We start from the raw sequence: 23,216 nt of genomic DNA on the forward strand, positions 1-23,216 counted from the left end.
GCGTACCTGCTTCAATGTTACAGTGCGTACCTGGTTCAATGTTACAGTGCGTACCTGCTTCAATGTTACAGTGCGTACCTGCTTCAATGTTAGAGTGCGTACCTGCTTCAATGTTACAGTGCGTACCTGGTTCAATGTTACAATGCGTACCTGGTTCAATGTTACAGTGCGTACCTGCTTCAATGTTACAATGCGTACCTGCTTCAATGTTACAATGCATACCTGGTTCAGTGTTACAATGCGTACCTGGTTCAATGTTACAATGCGTACCTGGCTCAGTGTTACAGTGCGTACCTGCTTCAATGTTACAATGCGTACCTGGCTCAGTGTTACAGTGCGTACCTGCTTCAATGTTACAGTGTATACCTGCTTCAATGTTACAATGCGTACCTGGTTCAGTGTTACAATGCGTACCTGCTTCAATGTTACAGTGTATACCTGCTTCAATTTTACAATGCGTACCTGCTTCAATGTTACAGTGCGTACCTGGTTCAATGTTACAATGCGTACCTGCTTCAATGTTACAATGCGTACCTGCTTCAATGTTACAATGCATACCTGGTTCAGTGTTACAATGCGTACCTGGCTCAGTGTTACAGTGCGTACCTGCTTCAATGTTACAGTGCGTACCTGCTTCAATGTTACAGTGCGTACCTGCTTCAATGTTACAGTGCGTACCTGGTTCAATGTTACAGTGCGTACCTGGTTCAATGTTACAATGCGTACCTGGTTCAGCAGGTGCAGCAGGTGGTCAGGAAGGCGAATGGGATGCTGGCCTTAATAGCGAGGGGGATTGAATATAAGAACATAAGAACATAAGAAATAGGAGCAGGAGTAGGCCATCTGGCCCTTCGAGCCTGCCCCGCCATTCAATAAGATCATGGCTGATCTGTCGTGGCTCAGTTCCACTTTCCCGCCCTCTCCCCATAACCCTTAATCCCCTCTCTTATCAAAAACCCATCAACCCGCTTCTTAAAAATATTTAGCGAGGCAGCCTCCACCACTTCAACGGGCAGAGAATTCCAGAGATTCACCACCCTTTGAGTGAAGAAGTTCCTCCTCAACTCCGTTCTGAACTGCCCCCCCTTTATCTTGAGGCTGTGCCCCCTAGTCCTACTGTCTTTTTTGAGCGGGAAGAGTCTTTCCACCTCTATCCTATCCATCCCATTCATCATCTTATACGTCTCAATGAGATCTCCCCTCATTCTTCTAAACTCTAACGAGTACAAGCCTAGTTTATTCAGCCTCTCCTCATAGCTCAACCCCCTCAACTCCGGTATCAGCCTAGTAAACCTCCTCTGCACTCCCTCCAAGGCCAAAATATCCTTGCGCAGGTGCGGCGCCCAAAACTGCACACAGTACTCCAGCTGCGGCCTCACCAATGCCCTATACAGCTGCAGCAAGACCTCCCTACTTTTATATTCAATCCCCCTCGCTATGAAGGCCAGCATCCCATTCGCCTTCCTGACCACCTGCTGCACCTGCAGGCTGGGTTTTTGCGACTCATGCACAAGGACCCCGAGGTCCCTCTGCACCGTCGCCTGCTGCAGTTTTTCGCCACGTAAGTAATAGTCCTTCCTACCATTCTTCCTACCAAAGTGGACCACCTCACACTTGCCAACATTAAATTCCATTTGCCATTTCCTGGCCCATTCGCCCAGCCTATCTAGATCCTTCTGCAGACTCTCCACACCCTCCGCACAATTTGCCTTTCCCCCAATCTTGGTGTCATCAGCAAATTTCGACACCCTACACTCGGTTCCCTCCTCCAGATCATCTATATAAATGGTAAATAGCTGAGGCCCCAGCACCGACCCCTGGGGCACTCCACTAGTCACCAACCGCCAATCCGAATAGCACCCATTGACCCCCACTCTCTGCCTCCTATTTGACAACCAATCCTCTATCCACGCTAACACCCTACCCCCAACTCCATGTCCTCTGACCTTCTGCAGTAACCTCTTGTGAGGTACCTTATCAAACGCCTTCTGAAAATCCAGAAAGACCACATCCACCGGCTCTCCTCTATCCACCGCCCTAGACACATCCTCATAGAACTCCAGTAAATTTGTCAGACACGACTTCCCTTTAATGAAACCGTGTTGCGTCTGCCCTATCAAGCAATTGCCTTCAAGATGCCTCGCAATTTCCTCCTTAATGACGGATTCTAAAGTAGGGAGGTCTTGCTGCGGCTGTATAGGGCATTGGTGAGGCCGCAGCTGGAGTACTGTGTGCAGTTTTAGGCGCCGTACTTACGCAAGGATATTTTGGCCTTGGAGGGAGTGCAGAGGAGGTTTACTAGGCTGATGCCGGAGTTGAGGGGGTTGAACTATGAGGAGAGGCTGATTAAACTAGGCTTGTACTCGTTAGAGTTTAGAAGAATGAGGGGAGATCTCATTGAGACGTATAAGATGATGAATGGGATGGATAGGATAGAGGTGGAGAGACTCTTCCCGCTCAAAAAAGACAGTAGGACTAGGGGGCACAGCCTCAAGATAAAGGGGGGGCGGTTTAGAACGGAGTTGAGGAGGAACTTCTTCACTCAAAGGGTGGTGAATCTCTGGAATTCTCTGCCCGTTGAAGTGGTGGAGGCTGCCTCGCTAAATATTTTTAAGAAGCGGGTTGATGGGTTCTTGATAAGAGGGGATTAAGGGTTATGGGGAGAGGGCGGGAAAGTGGAACTGAGCCACGACAGATCAGCCATGATCTTATTGAATGGCGGGGCAGGCTCGAAGGGCTAGATGGCCTACTCCTGCTCCTATTTCTTATGTTCTTATGTTCAGTGTTACAATGCATACCTGGCTCAGTGTTACAGTGCGTACCTGCTTCAATGTTACAGTGTATACCTGCTTCAATGTTACAGTGCGTACCTGGTTCAGTGTTACAGTGTATACCTGCTTCAATGTTACAGTGTGTACCTGCTTCAATGTTACAGTGTATACCTGGTTCAGTGTTACAGTGTGTACCTGTTCCAATGTTACAGTGCGTACCTGCTTCAGTGTTACAGTGCGTACCTGTTTCAGTGTTGCGGTGCGTACCTGCTTCAATGTTACGGTGCGTACCTGCTTCAATGTTACGGTGCGTACCTGCTTCAATGTTACGGTGCGTACCTGCTTCAATGTTACGGTGCGTACCTGCTTCAATGTTACGGTGCGTACCTGCTTCAATGTTACGGTGCGTACCTGCTTCAATGTTACAGTGCGTACCTGTTTCAGTGTTACGGTGCGTACCTGTTTCAGTGTTGCGGTGCGTACCTGGTTCAGTGTTACAGTGCATACCTGCTTCAGTGTTACAGTGTGTACCTGTTTCAGTGTTACAGTGCGTACCTGCTTCAATGTTACGGTGCGTACCTGTTTCAGTGTTACAATGCGTACCTGTTTCAGTGTTACAATGCGTACCTGTTTCAGTTTTACAGTGCGTACCTGTTTCAATGTTACGGTGCGTACCTGGTTCAGTGTTACGGTGCATACCTGGTTCAGTGTTACGGTGCGTACCTGGTTCAGTGTTACGGTGCGTACCTGGTTCAGTGTTACAGTGTGTACCTGCTTCAATGTTACAGTGTGTACCTGTTTCAGTGTTGCGGTGCGTACCTGCTTCAATGTTACGGTGCGTACCTGCTTCAATGTTACGGTGCGTACCTGGTTCAGTGTTACAGTGCATACCTGGTTCAGTGTTACGGTGCGTACCTGCTTCAGTGTTACAGTGTGTACCTGTTTCAGTGTTGCGGTGCGTACCTGCTTCAACGTTACGGTGCGTACCTGTTTCAGTGTTGCGGTGCGTACCTGTTTCAGTGTTGCGGTGCGTACCTGTTTCAGTGTTACGGTGCGTACCTGGTTCAGTGTTACGGCGCGTACCTGGTTCAGTGTTACGGTGCGTACCTGGTTCAGTGTTACGGTGCGTACCTGGTTCAACGTTACGGTGCGTACCTGGTTCAACGTTACGGTGCGTACCTGGTTCAGTGTTACGGTGCGTACCTGGTTCAGTGTTACGGTGCGTACCTGGTTCAGTGTTACGGTGCGTACCTGGTTCAGTGTTGCAGTGCGTACCTGTTTCAGTGGTAGCTGGAGTACACATTTAAAGAATACTTTTCATGTATTTTGTCTGACAGTATTTTTGTGTTTTTTTCCAAACTGATTCCATGATCCCAGAGAATCAGGTTACTATTAAAGTGCAAGAGAAAATATTTTCACATTCCAATAATCTGATCACTCAGAAGAGCAAAAGCAGCTCAAAAGACTCTCCAAACTCTTGATAAATAGATAAAAGATGAAATTTTCCAAAATGTAAATTAGCTTTATTTTTGTTCTTCATATAAGAATCTTTATCAAATCTATGTATCATTGTAACTTCAATAATTATGCAGCAAGATTCCAATAACTGGGGATCCTTCACACAAAATAGAGAGAGAGTGGGACCACAGTGAGTTAACCATGTGTCACTCTGCAGCAAACATTGTTAGATTTAAATCGACAAGTAGAGATTCATACTTGCTGAAACTCTGTGAATTCAAACTCAGCATTCAAACAGCTCACAGCCCAGCAACAATATACCATCTTCTCATATAAATTACTCATCCCCTCAACAATCATAGATACCATCGCACTATCCCCATCCCTCCCACTCAATATGCCCCTGCTTACAATCACCCCACTCACTCTCCTGCCCTCTTATTCCTCTAAACACTCTCTGTCAGTCACACTCCCCTCACTCACTCTCCCATCACTCATTCTTCCTCACTCACTCTCCCCTTGTTCACTCTCCGCTTGTTCACTTTCCCCCGTTCAGTCTCCCTCACTCACTCTCCCCTCACTCACTCTCCCCTCACTCACTCTCCCCCCACTCACTCTCCCCTCACTCACTCTCCCCCCACTCACTCTCCCCTCACACTCTCCCCATTTACTGTCTCCCCCCACTCACTCTCCCCTCACTCACTCTCCCCATTTACTGTCTCCCCCCACTCACTCTCCCCTCACTCACTCTCCCCATTTACTGTCTCCCCCCACTCACTCTCCCCTCACACTCTCCCCATTTACTGTCTCCCCCCACTCACTCTCCCCTCACTCACTCTCCCCATTTACTGTCTCCCCCCACTCACTCTCCCCTCACTCACTCTCCCCCCACTCACTCTCCCCTCACACTCTCCCCATTTACTGTCTCCCCCCACTCACTCTCCCCTCACACTCTCCCCATTTACTGTCTCCCCCCACTCACTCTCCCCTCACTCACTCTCCCCATTTACTGTCTCCCATCACTCACTCTCCCCTCACTCACTCTCCCCATTCACTCTCCCCCATTCACTCTCCCTGTACTCACTCTCTCCCCTCACTCATTCTTTCCCTCCACTCACTCACCCCCTGCCACTGACAACCCAGATTATTTAGAACAAATATTCATCTTAATCCCCTTCTACTCTCAATCGAGGGTACAGATTTCTGTAGCAAACATCTTATTTGAAAAGGTCTAACAGAAAACTATTTTTAATGAGTTACTTAGTTTAGAAATTTGTACAGACAGATGTGTTGGCTCAGGTGGTTCCAATCATGCACTTGTTCAACAATCCGTAACATCAAGCAAAGTTCTGCCAATATCTGCCCTGTGTTATCTGGTATCTAGTCTGTCATCCTCCCCGTTAGATAGTGAGTCTTGCCCCCTCCTCCATATTGTTCCTTTTGTTTCCATCATTGACATCAGGCTGGACAAGGTAAGGACACAAAACCGGGAATATTCCTGTTGAAATGCAATGGGTATGGTGACTGTTGTGATGGGCTGTCTGTTGGAGCTCCGTGTTCCGAAGTGCTTTCCTCAACCGTGTGTCTTGATTTGGAAATGTGAAGCTGAGACTGTTGCGAATGTGATGGTCACTTGCTTGGTTCTGGCATGGTTACCACCCCACACGTTGAGTCGCTGCATCGTTTACACTGTGCTGCATGCATCAGAGTGCCTGTGAGGCAGCACTTGCTTAGAGGTGAATGGGTCACTGAGTTAGCTGACCCTTCTTAGCACGTATTGAGGTAGATAAAATTGTGGCAAAAAATGAATGACAAGTGATGCTGCAATGGACTCTCTTCATGGCTTCCACTCTAACACTCAGCATGCTTGCCAGATATACAGTTTGCTCATCCATTCTAATGATGGTGTGTGTGTCCATGCTAACCCTCTGGAACAGCAACAGTTCATTGTCACTGTAAGGCTTTGTCCAAGCTCTCTTAAACACTCAGTATTCATTTAAGTATTAGTGTAATCTACAGTACCAGTAATTTGGACACAACTTAATCTAATTCCTTGAGTAAGGAGCTTTAGCCACTGTGAGGAACAACTCTCCCTCAGGACCCACTTCTGTCTGTTACATCAGTTCCCTCCCATTGAGAACTAAAATGAGTGACACCTGATACCTTTCAATGCCAACATCCAGAATTGTTGGGACGCTTTTTCCGAAAGTCTTTAACTGCAGACGAGGGAAGAGAAGGGATAGTGAAGCAATCATGAGACCTGAGAATTGTTTAATTTCCTGGAGCTAAGGCTAGTGTATAGACAGATCAGCCATGAACTCACTCAATGGTGGAATAGGCTGTTGGGGCTGAATGGCCTTTCCTGTTCCTAGACGTAATGATGGTGAGCTGATAATCCGCAAAGTGAAAATCAACTTTCCAAAAGGTTTTAGTTATTCTGGAACCCATGACCTTCTGGCACATCCTTAGAGAGGACCCTGGCAGAAAATCAGTCCTTAAGGACAATCCCAGAACTTCCTTGTGCTGGATATCTACTGACTGTGTCTTTCCAGAGGTTTGTGCTTTAGTGATCGCCACTAATTGACAAATACCATGTGATTCTTGATCACAGTTGCACCTAACATCTCTGCTTATTCCTTAACCCAGTGCCTGCGGGCGTTATTCTCCTGGGCAGTTGCACCTGCTGCTTTGGTTCCTATCTTACATTAGTTGATTGTTCTATAGAATCAACACTGCTCTGTTTAATAATGAAACTGCAGGATTCTCTTTCCATGGTCATATGCTCTGACTTCTAAATGCTGCAAGACTCTCACTGTCTGTCTCTTTCTCTCCTTAGTTGCGCAGTAAGGATTTGTGATTTATATAATTTCATCCAGGTAAGCTTTCATATGAACCCAGGCATATGAAGCTTATGAGTTACCTCATTGCCATACTTAGTCTGATTTTCCTCTTGCTCAGTCAAAGCAGGGTGCAGTGTGCTAAAGTGTGATAGAGATCTTCCAAAGTCAAAAACCTGCCTCCATGGCAGCAAAATCTCATGTTTACTCAGTCCCAAAATGTAAACTGTGGAGGAGACTGTTGTCGCTGGTGTCCTGTAGCACATCAATTCCAAATTCATCTCTACACATTTCAGATTACTGTTCATCTGTACTTCCACAGAGAGGACATTGATAGCAAACCCAGGCAACTGAAACGAAACCAGTGGATGGGCACAAAAAAATAATAAAAAAGCTAATAGAATTTTGATCTTCATCATAGGAGTTGCTGGAATACAAAGAGGGGAAAGTTATGCTTCAGTTGTATAGACCCCCTAGTCAGTCAGATCCCATCTCGAGTAATTGGGTCGTGTTCTGGGCACTGCAACTCAGGAAGGTTATATTGACCTTGGAGACACTTCACGGCAGGCTCACCAAAATCATACCAGCTCTGAAAGGGTTAAATTGTGAGGATAGGGTGTATAGACTGGGTATTATTCTTTCACAACAAGAAGTCTCACAACACCAGGTTAAAATCCAACAGGTTTATTTGGTATCACAAGCTTTTGGAGTGTCACTCCTTCTTCAGGTGAGTCTCACCTGAAGAAGGAGTGAGATTTCTTATTGTGTCACCTCCAGTCCAACACCAGCATCTCCACATCATATTATTCCTTCAAGCATAAAGGGTGTCTGAATTGAGTTTCCATGGCGATTTGATAGTTTAGATAGAGAGAAACTATTTCCGCTGGTGGAAGAAAGTGTAGAACAGTGGAATCCTAACCTTGAAATTAATTCAAGGGAGCCTGGAAACACTTCTTCACTTTAGTGGAGATCTGAAACACTCTCACAGACAGCTGACAGATGAGAATTTTAAAACCACAGTCTCTATTTAATTGAGTGATGTGGAGGTAAATTAGCTGAAGTTAAGATAGAGAGCAGTCAAGACCTAATTGATCTTGAGGCGCGATGGACTGAATGGCCTCTTCTCTTCCATTCCTTGGATAGAACAGTGGCAACTGGAATTTCAAATATTAAGGTTGTTCTTTATAACAAAATCTGAAAACACTACTCAACTTTCTACATGGACAAGACAACAGCCAATTTTGTCAAAGAAATGTTGATTTTCCAAAGAGGACCCCCTCTCCACGTGGAGAGATTTGTCCTTCTTTTTGAGTTATTATTTCAGCGAATCATACAGCAAGAGAGCATTCAGCCCATCGTAACTATGCTGGTTCTCTGAAGGAACGTTCTCCCAGGCCCAATTACCTTCTTGGGCAGTTGGATAAGCCGGGAGTGCCAGCTGTTTATTCCCTTCCATCCAGATGTTGTTACAAAGAGACTATTGAAAAAAAGGCTTTGTCAAATATTTATTTCATGTAGATTTACTCTGATTTTTTTCACAAATGTGATAAAGTTCAAATGTGCTAGCCAGATCATGAGTTGGTTGAACAAGGCACCAACACATGGTGACTTAGCATCCCATTTTATAGTCAGTATTCATTCTAGTAATTACATGGGGTTCTTGGCCAGTTCACACCCCATGCAAAAGCCCATTTGTACCCATTTGTTGGCACTTAGCATTGACTTAAGTAGTAACTGCACCTCTGTGTTAAGAGGAGAATTGGTTAAACTGTGTTACATTATTGAGTATGGCCACTCCATCATTGCCATAGATAATGAGGTATGTGATGATGGAGCGAGATGACGTAGTAATACCATCATCCACATCATCCTTTTAACATTTACTTGGAACTAATATCAATCATCAGCACATTTAGCTTAACTTTTCATATACAGCAACATGAAAACTACATACAACTGACAGGAACTGAACTCACGCTTTGCTGTTCTCGCTATGTGGTGAATTATTTGATGTATTTTGTGCAAAATTCATTATTCAAGTAGATAGAAAAGCACAAGAACAATGATCCTCTGCATTCACCTGAGCATTCTTTTCGCCACATCTAAATATAATTAGAAACTTTACATAAGGTACACACATTTATCTGTCACTACAAAGCTTTTCGTAGAATGCTGGCATGACCATGTCACCACCATATGCCAGATGATTGGGCTGAAGATCGTCTCCAACTGCGTGGTGACCAGTGGCCTTCAAGGTCACAGTGGCCCTTATCTTCTACTCCACCAGCTCTTTCCAGGGGTCAGTGGGTCTGTCTGGTGAGTCGCAAGCTGCCGTCCGCAGTTGTGTCAAACTCACTGATGATGTTCTCTTCAGGTGGGTCAAGATATTCAACTCTGACCAGACAGATGAGGGCAGCCGGGTTGAGAAAGGTCACGGTTTTTGCAGGCTTCCCTGCGTCCAGGGTTCCATTGACTGTATCATCAAGGCCACCAAGCTGTAGGTGGGCTGGGAGTATTCACCATGAGAAAAGACTCCCACTCAATGGATGTCCAGATCATTTGTGACCACAGCTCTTGTACATTACCCTGACGGTTCATGTGATGATTACGTCCTGCGACGTTTACTATTGCTCCTGCTCATCTGGATGGATTGTTCCTGGGTGACAAGAGCTATCCCCTAAAAAGGTGACCCGTGGTCTCACTCTGACACTCAAGTATACAGAGGCAAAGCAAGAGAGACACCTCCACATGGGCAGTGGTAGGAAGGACCACCAGGCTACTGAAGATGCAGTTCAGATGCCTGGACCAATCGGAATATGCATTGCAGTATCCTCCATGTCCCTTTTCGTTGTGGTCTGCTACACTCTGTACAATCTGACTCTGGAAAGGGGGGCCTGTTCGAGGCTGAGAATCATGAGGCAGTTCCGGATGCCAGGAAGGGTGACTCTGTTGAAGAGTCTAATGAGGAGCCCAGGGAGGCACAGGGTGAGGCTGGCGTCAGAGAGGTAGGGGACACCAGAGAGGCCTTGATGATGGCACACCTCCAGCTAGACTGCCAAGGCTTCAATTTGAGCTCATGTCAAAGGTGCTGCCTCCTTACAAGATATCAACCTGACCTCCATTCACAGTCTACGAAATGCAATAAAATCCAAAACCCTTACTGCCCCCCTGCTCCTTTAAGAACCATTATCCATATCCAGGCCATACTAGGAAAGTCAGTGTTAGTGAAATATTCAGAGAAATAAGAATCAAACATAATGTATTTTAGTTTTAATGATCACACTACAAAGAAATAATGCATAATGAATGGAAATAATGCCACCTGTGAGAATCCCTGCTGTGTATAAGGTTCTTAAACTGATGTTAATGGATGGACTCTTCCGTGACAGAGACCCTGGTACCCCGACTCGTGGGAATCTCCATCAGATCTCCCCATCTATTCCCACCAGAGAACCAGCATCTGCCCGCCACCTGACTGACAACTCAGCATTGTCCTGCTCTCCATCAGTATCCTGGCTGTGGGCACCCTGGTGTGAGTTTGCCTTGCCCTCCCCAGTGTGCACTGCCATCTGACCCGATGACCTCATGCCCACCGATGTGCTTGTATCTGTGCTGATGCCTATTAGCGAGGGAGGGCATGAGGTCAGTGGGGTTAAAGGGGGAAGATGCTCGGTGTCCCTGAGCTTCTTGTGGATGGAGAATCTGCGGGAGGAAGAGAGTGCGTCAATTCATTCAATTGTCACACGGTCAACTTGCAGGCTGATGAGAGAATGGAGATCTCAGCATGGTACCATGTTGGTTGGCGGATCAGTGGGCAATGCTGCTTTGATGTTTCCAGTTCAGATGTGAAGACCCTACAATGTTTACTCTTCCCGCTATTCTCACATTTGCGCACTGCACACTGACCTTCCTCCTAGACCCCTACCTCATGCCCAGAGGAACAAATTTCACAATGGCCTTGGAACCCCAGAACATCCATTCCAAGGTGGTTGGGAACCAGGAGATTGGGCTCCTCTGAGGCTATTCATGGCGTTCCAGTGCATTCTGGCTTCTCTTCTGACAGGGATGAGCAGATTTCATCACTGGTGCCCCCACTCCCTGCAGCACCATTCCAGCGGGAATCACCCACCCCTGAGAACCAGCTTGTGGGCACCTCACCCATCAGTGCACTCAGGCTAAGCAGTCGGACCTTGACTGGTGCAGGGCTGAATGCCAGTTGGATGATGAGGAACAGCTACTCAAATACATGCAGTTCCACCCAGATAAGATGATGGGTGGAGGAAATTTCCTGGCCTCCCTGTTTCTCCGAGATGGGATCTTCTGGTGTCTCCGCTGCCAATGGGATTTTCCATTCACTGAACCCCACATTGCCAGGAAATCCATGGCAGGGGTGTACCATCGGCAGGACCACAAGATCCCGCTGGTATGAACAGTTGGAAAATCCCTGATTTATTCGCCTCTGCTCCGCTGACACTGATGCTTTGACTTGAGTTTCAAAAATATGATGCTATATCCTTTGTCCGGCAGATGCGGAATCCTTCACCTATTGTTGTGGCAACCTGCCATCCATAAAAGAGCTAATAACCTGTTCAAAATAAATTGATTATTTTGTTCTCCAGGATCTCCCCTCCTTCCATCACCAGCACACTAATTCCAGGGACCACTGTCTATAGGATGCACCAATCCTGGGGGTAACAGCACCTCTCACCCCTGTGACCTCTGTTATAGTGAGTAACAATGCCGTGGGAACACCATCACCTTCCAAACACACATCCCGTCCGCACTCCACAGCATCCTGACCTGGAAATATATCGCTGTCGCTTCAATATCGCTGGGACAAAATTCTGGAACTCCATCCTTATCAGTACTAGCACAGCAGACTAGAGGGGCTGAGTGGCCAACTCTTGATCCTATTTCCCAATGTGTTATAGCCTATAATTCCGAAATATGACATGAATTTTGCCACAGAAGAATGTCTATCAGTTCAGCTAAAACTCCTGTATTGGAGCACCATGTATATATCTCTATTATTACAGAAAAACAGACTGCACCTTCTCTGAGTCAGAAGTTTAAAACCTGGTGTTGTCAGACTTTTTACTGTGTTTACGCCAGTCCAACGCCGGCATTCCCACATCATGACTCCCAGTGCAGTACAGAGGGAGTGCTGCACTGCCAGCTGTACTGTCTTTCATCTGTGACACTAAACTGAGATCTCCGCCTCCTACAGAGGCTGAAGTAGGAGATCCCACGCCAGCCTTCGAAGAAGCGCAGGTGAGGTGTGCCGGCCAATCATGTTTCTGAACCAGCATCGCTGAAATATATTTATCCGATGATTATCACATTGCAGTTTGTGGGACTAATGGACGGCAGCATATTCTACATTACAGAAGTGACCACACTTTAGAACTATTTCATTAGCTGTAAAGCACTTGGGGGATGTATTAAGGATGTGAAGGTTGCCATCTAAATGCAGGTCCTTTCCTGTCCACTTTTGTACCACAAGTTTCTTGTACAACTTTAATCATTCCCCCCATGTCACCACCGTTCTATTAAAAACCTGAGCATCAATTATTCCAGGTTAAGCGGTAAATCTCTCGAACGAACTTTGTCACTGGTGTAAAGATGCATTTTCACACACTTCGTTAGCGAACACAAAAGGTATTTAATAATGAGAATTGTACAGCAGACTCATGGCTGTAGTTCACTCTCAAAGTGTCTCTGCCTCGGAACCTCTCTCACCATGGGGCAACTTCGCACTCTGGAAGGCATGGTGGACCAGTGGTTAGCACTGTTGCCTCACACTGCCAGGGAACCGGGTTCAATTCCCAGCTTGGGTGACTGTGCACAGTTTGCAAATTCTCCCCGTGTCTGTGTGTGATTCCTCCGGGTGTTCCGGTTTCCTCCCACAGTCCAAAGATGTGCCGGTCAGGTGGATTGGCCATGCTAAATTGTTCCTTAGCGTCAGGGGAACTAGCTAGGGTAAATGTATGGGGATAGGGCGTGGTGGGATTGTTGGTGTAGACTCGATGGGCTGAATGGCCTTCTTCTGCACTATAGGATTCTATGAAATCCTGAGCCCAATTGGTCACCCATGCCATGTGACCCTTACTCTGCTGTGTTTCCCCTAAAAGGGACAATCAGCACAGGGGGATGTCAATTAAATTTGTGATGAAGTTCAGAATCACTGCAGTTCCATAAAACTGTGAAGCCAGTCTAATGGGGAAAAGATCTTTGTGAAGTTCTAAATCATTAAAATATTACAAAGATGTAAGACTACAGAATAATTGTAACTAGCCCCTCAGAGAAAGGTTTTACCGATGAAGTGGTGGGGGTGGGGGGAGGAGAAAGTGAAATAAAAGGATTTGCTGAGAGGGTGAGATGAAGAGTGGTTGAGATGAGAGGCATGCGTGGCACATAAACACCAGCATTGACCAGACGGGCCGAATGGTTGCTGTAGATGGTCAAATGATATTGTTATTCCTCGTATCTTTACTGCAACATTTCACTTTGTGGATAATTTCTGAATAAACCTTCTGCCACATCCAGCCCTGCCCTGTTTGGAAAGATTAATACTTCTTTTCATATCATTTAGGTGGTCTTCCATTGTATGAACTTTTGATGCAGGGAGTGCCTCTGAACGTCATAGGCTCACACAGGGACTCGAAGAAGAATATTTTACCCCCGAAATAAGGATGGTCATCTCATGAACCGTGTTTCTTTCTCTTCTCAGATCAGAATGTGATTGTAGATTATTGTTAGAGTTTGACAAGTACTTCTGACATGCGGCTGGTACCAATTTGCAATGTTCTGGGCTTGGATTGAACCTCAATAATCTAGAAACTTACTTGATCCGCTGGGTAGGGTTGTGACATGTCAATGACTATACACTTTAACCATAGCCGAATGATTTCCGTTTGGGCGTTAAGTAATTGCAAATCAATGCAAAATTAATACGATACAATACATCCAGCTGAGTGTTGCATGCTGATTATAAATGACGTGTTGTTGCAATGACCTCACAGCCTATTCCCTGTTCACTTCAAAGTCCAAAATTACAAATTGTTCTCCACCTGATACCGTTACCATCTAAAAAAAAACCGTGCATATATGTGTTACATGTTGGCAATCGCTGACTTTTTTTTAAAAATTAAAATGTGAAGATTGGCACTGATGTTTGAGGAACTGTTTAATAAACCCATTTATCGCGGCCGATAGTTTGATATTTCTATGTTAAATTGTTGAAAAGGTTTTTTTCCTAACCCAAGCACCCAGTTGCAGACCTTTGCCCCTGTCCAGTGAACTGTCAGTCACTGACAATCACAAACCATGTTCTTACATTGCATTTCTTTAAAGAAAGCAGATTACAAACGAGGAGACAGTTTACAGTCAGCTGTAAAGTGCTGCAGAATCTTTATTGCATGAAGATGTGCTTTGAAAATGCTAAATAAACAGCTTCACATTACATGTGCTGACATTTCCTGTGTTGGTTGTATTTTGCAACAGTTCTAATAGTTTTCAAGTTTATTTATTATTGTCACGGTGGTTAGCACTGCTGCCTCACAGCGCCAAGGACCCGGGTTTGATTCCTGGCTTGGGTGACTGTCTGCGTGGAGTCTGCACGTTCTCGCCGTGTCTGCGTGGGTTTCCTCCAGTTTCCTCCCACACTGCAAAGATGTGCATACTAGGTTGATTGGCCATGTTAAATTGCCCCTTAGTGTCAGGGTAACCAGCAGTGTAAATACATGGGATTATGGGGATAAGATCTGGGTGGGGTTGATGTTGGTGCAGACTCAATGGGCTGATTGGCCTCTTTCCGCAATGTAGGAATTCTATGATTCTATAAAGTAGATTTACAAATGCAGTTATTGTGAATTTTCATCTGTTTCCATAACTAGTAATTCCCGGAACAGGTCGCTAGTCTGTCACTAGGGGCTTATAGCTTGAGGGGCATGGCTGACCAGAAATCTCTCCCGCTCTTATCGCCAGCCATTGACATATTGGAAGGATTGACAGGTTGATACACTCAGCCTGTTTGACTGCGTTCTGTCTCAGAGGCAGGGACACGACCACACGACCACTTCTAGCAGCAACAACAACTTACATTACGCAGCACCTTTATCACGATCAGATACCCCAAGGTGCTTCACAGGAACATTATTGAGCCAAATTTGATTTGATCTGATTTGACTTATTATTGCCACACGTATTAGCACACAGTGAAACGTATTGTTTCTTGCGCGCTATACAGACAAAACGTACTGTTCATAGAGAAGGAAAGGAGAGAGTGCAGAATGTAGTGTTACAGTCATAGCTAGGGTGTAGAGAAAGATCAACTTAATGTGAGTTAGGTCCATTCAAAAGTCTAATGGCAGCAGGGAAGAAGCTGTTCTGGAATTGTTTGGTACGTGACCTCAGACTTTTATATCTGTTTCCCCACAGAAGAAGGTGGAAGAGGAACTGTCCAGGGTGCGTGGTGTTCTCAAGTACGCTGGCTGCTTTTCCAAGACAGTGGGAAGTGTAGACAGAATCAATGTATGCTGGTTTGAGTGACTGACTGGGAACAAGTCATTGCGATACTCAGGTAGATGAACAAAAGTTTGCGATTGTATGAATTAAGAGCAGGAGTAAGCCGTTCAGCCCCTCGAGTCTGCCCCACCATTCAGTAAGACCATTGCTGATCTGATTGTGGCCTTTTGGGTCAAAGAGATATTTTTTAAGGTGCATCTTCAGAATTAGAGGAGAACAGATATCTCAGAGGGTGTAGGGCTGGAGGAGATTACAGAGAAAGGGAGGAGCGATTTGGAATGGAGAATATAAATTTTAATATCAATAATTTTTAACCAGGAACCAGCAAGGAAAGAGTTGATGGATTAGGGAGATTTGGTGCATGCAGTTATTTTGGATGGTGTCAGGTTCACAGATGGTAGGATGTGGGAGGCTGTCTGAGACGGCTCTGAATTAGTCACAATAATTTAAATGTAGACAGGCACAGCTGAGGGTTTCAGCAGCAGATGTGTTGAGGCAGAGAGAGAGGGATATTAGAAACAGAAATAGGCAGTCTTACTGAATCTTCATCAATGTGATGGTATTTGGGTTAAAACTCACATGGGACTTAATCACTTTGAATCAGTGTGTAGAAAAGCACAAAATCCAGCCCCTTATTTTTAACAGTAAGGGAGACAAATGGTAAACAGTGGCTGTGGATCCCATAATTTACCCAATTGTGCTTTCTCAAGTACAGCTCAAAGAACATAAAACAGGAAGAGGAGGAGGCCATATTGCTCCTTGAGTTTGGCGCTCCGCCATTCAACAAGGCCATGGCTGACCTTCTACCTCAACTCCACTTTCTCCATATCACATCATTCCCTTAGTGTCCAAACATTTATCAATCCCAACCTTGAATATGTTCCAGGATGGAGCATCCGCAGCCCTCTGGGCTGGAGAAATCCAAGATTCACAATCATCCAAATGAGGAAATTTCTCCTCATCTCAGTCCTAAATGGCAGACTTTCATCCTGAGATTACAGTCCTGATTTTTGTGAATTTGGAAAAACTCTGGAGCCATTTTAAAATGGTTGATGGGACACATTCCCAGATTCCTGTCCTGACTCCCAACTTCCAATGTCCTCAGGAATAGGAGGGGGTGTGGATCGTGATCCTGTACCCTAGTTGGTTTCATTTGGGGCGGGGGGGGCAGGGCAGGGGGAGGAGGGGTTGATGGAGGTGGGCTGGTTTCTCAAAGGCTCATAGTTCAAGATCCTAAGTAGGAGTCAGGAAACTTTTGAAAGGTAAATTCAAAACATCTTACCCATGCCACTATGCCCCTTCCATGTCTCTTCGTTCCAACTCAATCAACCCATGTCCCACCCCCCCCCTCAACATCCATGGCCTAGTAAAGTCCTCATGCTACCTCATGCACCCCCCCCCCACCCACCCACCTCCAAGACCCCTCAGACCCTCCACCACAGCCTGTAGCAATTCATCACTACCTTCTCAAGGGCAATTAGGGCTGGATATTCTGCTCTCACCAGTAGCGGGAATCCTGGTGGCCGGGACAGCTGGATTTGGATGGCAGGGAATTAGTTGAAAGTCTCATTCTCCCAATCTCCTTCTGGCCAGTGCCACTGCCCTCCCCAAACGCCCCTCCCTCCTCCTCCCTAAACCCTCAGGTTCCTCTCTCTAAGCCCCTCTACCCAGAACCCTCCCCTCTTTTTAAGTACCTCCCCTTGACCCAAGCTCCTCACTATTCCCTTCAGTTTGATTTTCAAGTTTGCTGACAACACCACCATAGTGGGTCAGATCTCAAACAATGACAGAACAGAGTACAGGAATGGGATAGAGAATCTGGTGAACTAATGCAGTAACAATAATCCCTCTCTCAATGTCAACAAAATGAAAGAGATTGTCAGCAACTTCAGCAAGTGTAAAGGAGAACATGCCCCTGTCTACATCAATGGGAACGAAGTAGAAAGGGTCGAGGGCTTCAAGTTTTTAGTTGTCCAGATCACCAACAACCTGTTCTGGTCCCCCCCCCCCCCCCCCCACCACCACCATGCCAACACTTTAGTAAGAAATCCTATTTACTTTCTCAGAAGACTAAGGAAATTTGGCATGTCAGCTATGACTCTCACCAACTTTTACAAATGCACCAGAGAAAACATCTTTTCTGGTTGTATCCCAGGTTGGCATGGCGCCTGCTCTGCCCAAGACTGCAAGAAACTACAAAAGGGTCGTGGATGTAGTCCAGCCTGTCACCCAAACCAGCCTCCCATCCATTGACTCTGACTACACTTCCCACTGCCTCGGGAAAGCAGGCAGCACAATTAAGGACCCCAGGCACCCCGGACATTCTCTCTTCCACCTTCTTCCGTCGGGAAAAAGATTCCAAAGTCTGATGTCACGTACCAAACGACTCAAGAACAGCTTCTCCCCTGCTGCTGTCAGACTTTTGAATGGACTTAAGTTGCATTAAGTTGGTCTTTCTCTACACCCTCGCTACGACAGTAACACTATATTCTGTACTCTCTCTTTTCCTTCTCTATGAACGGTATGCTTTGTCTGTATCGCACGCAAGAAACAATATTATTGTCACCTGCATTAACACACTGTATGCTAATAACGTGACAATAATAAATCAATTCAGATCCCCCTCTTTCCGGGCACGCCTCCCGAAGCCCCACCTTTCCACTGACCACGCCCCTCGCATTAAGCCCCGCCCCTCGCACTAAGCCCCACCCCTCACTCTGAGGCTCCCCTTTCCCAGGCCCCTCCCCTTTCTCCAGGCCCCTCCCCTTCCCCCACACATCCCCTTCCTCAGGCCCCGCCCCTTTCCCCAGGCCCCTCCCCTTTCCCCAGGCCCCTCCCCTTTCCCCGCATCCCCTTTCCCCGCATCCCCTTCCCCCAGGCCCCGCCCCTTTCCCCGGGCCCCCCCCCCGGGGCCTTCCCCTTCCCCTGCCCCGCCCCTTTCCCCAGGCCCCCCCCCCTCCCCGGGGCAATCAACTTCCCCTGCCCCGCCCCTTTCCCCAGGCCCCGCCCCTCGCTCAGCCCCGCCTCGGGGCCTGGCCGCAGTCGGGGCGGGTTGAAGCCTGGCTGTCGGGTAGCAGGCGGGCGGCGGGATGGGGCGGCTGCTGCAGCCGCTGAGCGAAGCGCAGTTGAGGCGGCTGGAGGAGCACCGGTACCGGGCGGCGGGCCGCTCCCTGCTCGAGCCGCCGCTGCAGCGCTTCTGGGTCTGGCTGCTGGAGTGGGTCCCGCCCTGGCTCGCCCCCAACTCCATCACCCTGCTCGGCCTGGCCTGTAACCTGGCCAGCCTCCTGCTGCTGGCCTACTACTGCCCGCGGGGCACGGAGCAGGTAACTGGGGGAGCGGGGAGTGCCTGATCCCGGTCTGATCCCAGACTGAGTGCCTGATCCCAACTTGATCCCGGTCAGAGTGCCTGATCCCGGTCTGAGTGCCTGGTCCCGGTCTGATCCCGGCCTGAGTGCCTGGTCCCAGTGTGATCCCGGTCTGAGCGCCTGATCGCAGTGTGATCCCGGTCTGAGCGCCTGATCGCAGTGTGATCCCGGTCTGAGCGCCTGATCGCAGTGTGATCCCAGTCTGAGTGCCTGATCCCAGTTTGATCCCGGTCTGAGTGCCTGATCCCAGTTTGATCCCGGTCTGAGCGCCTGATCCCAGATTGAGCGCCTGATCCCGGCCTGAGTGCCTGATCGCAGTGTGATCCCGGTCTGAGTGCCTGATCGCAGTGTGATCCCGATCTGAGTGCCTGATCGCAGTGTGATCCCGGTCTGAGTGCCTGATCGCAGTGTGATCCCGATCTGAGTGCCTGATCGCAGTGTGATCCCGGTCTGAGTGCCTGATCGCAGTGTGATCCCGGTCTGAGTGCCTGATCGCAGTGTGATCCCAGTCTGAGTGCCTGATCCCAGTTTGATCCCGGTCTGAGTGCCTGATCCCAGTTTGATCACGGTCTGAGCGCCTGATCCCAGTTTGATCCCGGTCTGAGCGCCTGATCCCAGATTGAGCGCCTGATCCCGGCCTGAGTGCCTGATCGCAGTGTGATCCCGGTCTGAGTGCCTGATCGCAGTGTGATCCCGGTCTGAGTTCCTGATCACAGTGTGATCCCGGTCTGAGTTCCTGATCACAGTGTGATCCCGGTCTGAGTTCCTGATCACAGTGTGATCCCGGTCTGAGTGCCTGATCCCGGTCTGAGTGCCTGATCGCAGTGTGATCCCGGTCTGAGTTCCTGATCGCAGTGTGATCCCGGTCTGAGTGCCTGACTGCAGTGTGATCCCGGTCTGAGTGCCTGATCCCAGTTTGATCCCGGTCTGAGTGCCTGATCCCAGTTTGATCCCGGTCTGAGTGCCTGATCCCGGTCTGAGTGCCTGATCCCGGTCTGAGTGCCTGATCCCGGTCTGAGTGCCTGATCCCGGTCTGAGTGCCTGATCGCAGTGTGATCCCGGTCCGAGTGCCTGATCGCAGTGTGATCCCGGTCCGAGTGCCTGATCGCAGTGTGATCCCGGTCCGAGTGCCTGATCGCAGTGTGATCCCGGTCCGAGTGCCTGATCGCAGTGTGATCCCGGTCCGAGTGCCTGATCGCAGTGTGATCCTGGTCCGGGCGCCTGATCGCAGTGTGATCCCGGTCCGGGCGCCTGATCCCGGTGTGATCCCGGTCTGAGTGCCTGATCGCAGTGTGATCCCGGTCTGAGCGCCTGATCCCGGTCTGAGTGCCTGATCGCAGTGTGATCCCGGTCTGGGCGCCTGATCCCGGTCTGAGCGCCTGATCCCGGTGTGATCCCGGTCTGAGTGCCTGATCCCGGTCTGAGCGCCTGATCCCGGTGTGATCCCGGTCTGAGCGCCTGATCGCAGTGTGATCCCGGTCTGAGCGCCTGATCGCAGTGTGATCCCGGTCTGAGCGCCTGATCGCAGTGTGATCCCGGTCTGAGCGCCTGATCGCAGTGTGATCCCGGTCTGAGCGCCTGATCGCAGTGTGATCCCGGTCTGAGCGCCTGATCGCAGTGTGATCCCGGTCTGAGCGCCTGATCGCAGTGTGATCCCGGTCTGAGCGCCTGATCGCAGTGTGATCCCGGTCTGAGCGCCTGATCGCAGTGTGATCCCGGTCTGAGCGCCTGATCGCAGTGTGATCCCGGTCTGAGCGCCTGATCGCAGTGTGATCCCGGTCTGAGCGCCTGATCGCAGTGTGATCCCGGTCTGAGCGCCTGATCGCAGTGTGATCCCGGTCTGAGCGCCTGATCGCAGTGTGATCCCGGTCTGAGCGCCTGATCGCAGTGTGATCCCGGTCTGAGCGCCTGATCGCAGTGTGATCCCGGTCTGAGCGCCTGATCGCAGTGTGATCCCGGTCTGAGCGCCTGATCGCAGTGTGATCCCGGTCTGAGCGCCTGATCGCAGTGTGATCCCGGTCTGAGCGCCTGATCGCAGTGTGATCCCGGTCTGAGTGCCTGATCGCAGTGTGATCCCGGTCTGAGCGCCTGATCCCGGTCTGAGTGCCTGGTCTGAACCTCTCTCTGTGGGAAGCTGTGTGAGCTGAGGTGTGAGCTGTTGGCGCCAGTGAGGTATCAGTGCTTTAATGGTGTTGCTGTGAAATATTCTGCGATGTTTCTCAGTGGCTAAGGGCTGTAAGCAGATGCAAGTTTTCTCCAGATTAGCAGCAGCTTTTCCCGTGGGAAGAGACCACATTATCCACAGTCAGAACCACCAGCCAGGGAATAGCTGCTTTCTTCCCTGTGCATTTAAGGATCTTTGAGTTGTGAGGTTGTTTGTGTTTATGCAGAGGGCAACACACAGCACAGATCATATGCACATTGTGTGTTACTGACACAAGGATGTAGAGGATTGAGATTTGATTTGATTTATTATTGTCACATACGTTAACACAGTGAAAAATGTTGTTTCTTGTGTGCTATACAGACAAAGCATACTGTTCATAGAGAAGGAAAGGAGAGAGTGCAGGATGCAGTGTTACAGTTATAGCCAGGGCGTAGAGAAAGATCAACTTAATACGAGGTAGGTCCGTTTTAATGTCTGACAGCAGCAGGGAAGAAGCTGTTCTTGAGTCGGTTAGTGCGTGCCTCAGATTTTTGTACCTTTTTCCCAACAGAAGAAGGTGGAAGAGAGAATGTCCAGGGTGTGTGGGGTCCTTAATTATGCTGGCTGCTTTGCAGAGGCAGTGGGAAGTGTAGGCAGTGTCAATGGATGGGAGGCTGGTTTGCGTGATGGTTTGGGCTACATTCACCTTTTGTAATTCCTGAGGACCAACGGAGGCTATATAAGGGGTGGGTTAGTGAGTCTTTTAGGTTATTTATTAGTCACAAGTAGGCTTACATTTACACTGCAATGAAGTTACTGTGAAAATCTCCTAGTCACCACACTCCGGCACCTGTTCGGGTACACTGGGGGAGAATTTAGCATGGCCAATCCACCTACCAGCATGTCTTTCGGATTGTGGAAGGAAACTGGAGCACCGGAGGAAACCCACGAAGACACGGAGAACATGCAGACTCTGCATAGACAGTGACCCGAGCCGGGAATCGAACCCAGGTCCCTGGCACTGTGAGGCAGCATTGCTAACCACTGTGCCACCATGGTTTTAAGGGTACTTACAATTTAGGAGCAGGAGTAGGCCACTCAGTCCCTCGAGCCTTCTCCACATATAATAAGATCATGACTGATCCGTTTACAACCTCAGCCCCACTTTCCCAGCGACCCCCAGTAACCTTTCACCCCCTTGTTAATCAGGAATGTATCTTGCTCTGCTTTAAAATATTTAAAGACCCTGCTTCCACTACCTTTTGAGGAAGAGAATTGTAGAGATTAATGTCCCTCTGAGAGAAAAGAATTCAGTGTTAAATGGGTGACCCTTTATTTTAAAACAGTGACCCCCCCCCTCGCCAGTTCTAGGTTCTTCTACAAGAGGATACATTCTCTCCACATCCTGTCACCACCTCTAAGGATTTTGTATGTTTCAATCAACTTACCACTTACACTCCTGGTATATAGATTTGGTTTTGATTTGATTTGATTTATTATTGTCACATGTGTTAACACAGTGGAAAGTATTGTTTCTTGCGCGCTATACAGACAAAGCATACCGTAGAGAGAGAAGGGAATGAGAGAGTGTTACACTACATTCTGCAATCATAACTAGGGTGTAGAGAAAGGTCAACTTAATGCAAGGTAGGTCTGTTCAAAAGTCTGATGGCAGCAGGAAGAAGCTGTTCTTGAGTCATTGGGATGTGTCCTTAGACTTTTATATCTTTTTCCCAATGGACGAGATTATGTCCAGCGTGTGTGAGGTCCTTAATAATGCTGGCTGCTTTTCCGAGGCAGTGGGAAGTGTAGACAGAATCAGTGGGTAGAAGGCTGGTTTGAGTAATGGGCTGGGCTTCATTCACGACGCTTTGTAGTCTTTTGCGGTCTTGGGCAGAGCGGGAGCCATACCAAGCTGTGATACACCCAGAAAGAATGCTTTCTATGGTGCATCTGTAAAAGTTGGTGAGAGTCGTAGCTGACATGCCAAATTTCCTTAGTCTTCTGAGAAAGTAGAGGCGTTGGTGGGGCTTTCTTAACTACAGTGTCAGTATGAAGGGACCAGGACAGTTGTTGGTGACCTGGACACCTAAAAACTTGAAGCTCTCAACCA

At 48.1% G+C, this 23,216-nt stretch overlaps 2 protein-coding genes across 14 annotated transcripts in view; both read left to right on the top strand.

Annotated features, from left to right (window-relative positions):
* The window catches only part of mybpc1 (myosin binding protein C1), a 119,983-nt gene extending 105,455 nt beyond the window's left edge, over nt 1-14,528 (top strand). For 11 of the 12 annotated variants that reach the window (XM_080191399.1, XM_080191401.1, XM_080191400.1 and 8 more), the window contains one exon: nt 13,659-14,528. In XM_080191399.1, the coding sequence (XP_080047525.1) occupies nt 13,659-13,756 (98 nt within the window). In that variant the 3' untranslated portion in view covers nt 13,757-14,528. Of the gene's footprint in view, nt 1-7,065; nt 7,106-13,658 lie in introns of all 12 variants that reach the window. The other variant, XM_080191404.1, reaches the window with a different exon arrangement.
* Nucleotides 14,529-18,624: 4,096 nt separating this feature from the next.
* Nucleotides 18,625-23,216, top strand: part of LOC145344313 (cholinephosphotransferase 1-like) — a 28,699-nt gene continuing 24,107 nt past the window's right edge. For both annotated transcript variants that reach the window (XM_080191411.1, XM_080191412.1), the window contains exon 1: nt 18,625-18,915. In XM_080191411.1, the coding sequence (XP_080047537.1) occupies nt 18,682-18,915 (234 nt within the window). In that variant the 5' untranslated portion in view covers nt 18,625-18,681. The remainder of the gene's footprint in view (nt 18,916-23,216) is intronic.

The sequence above is a fragment of the Carcharhinus amblyrhynchos genome, chromosome 6, assembly GCF_965287045.1.
Source record: "Carcharhinus amblyrhynchos chromosome 6, sCarAmb.v2.hapA, whole genome shotgun sequence".
In the NCBI taxonomy this organism is placed as follows: domain Eukaryota; kingdom Metazoa; phylum Chordata; class Chondrichthyes; order Carcharhiniformes; family Carcharhinidae; genus Carcharhinus; species Carcharhinus amblyrhynchos.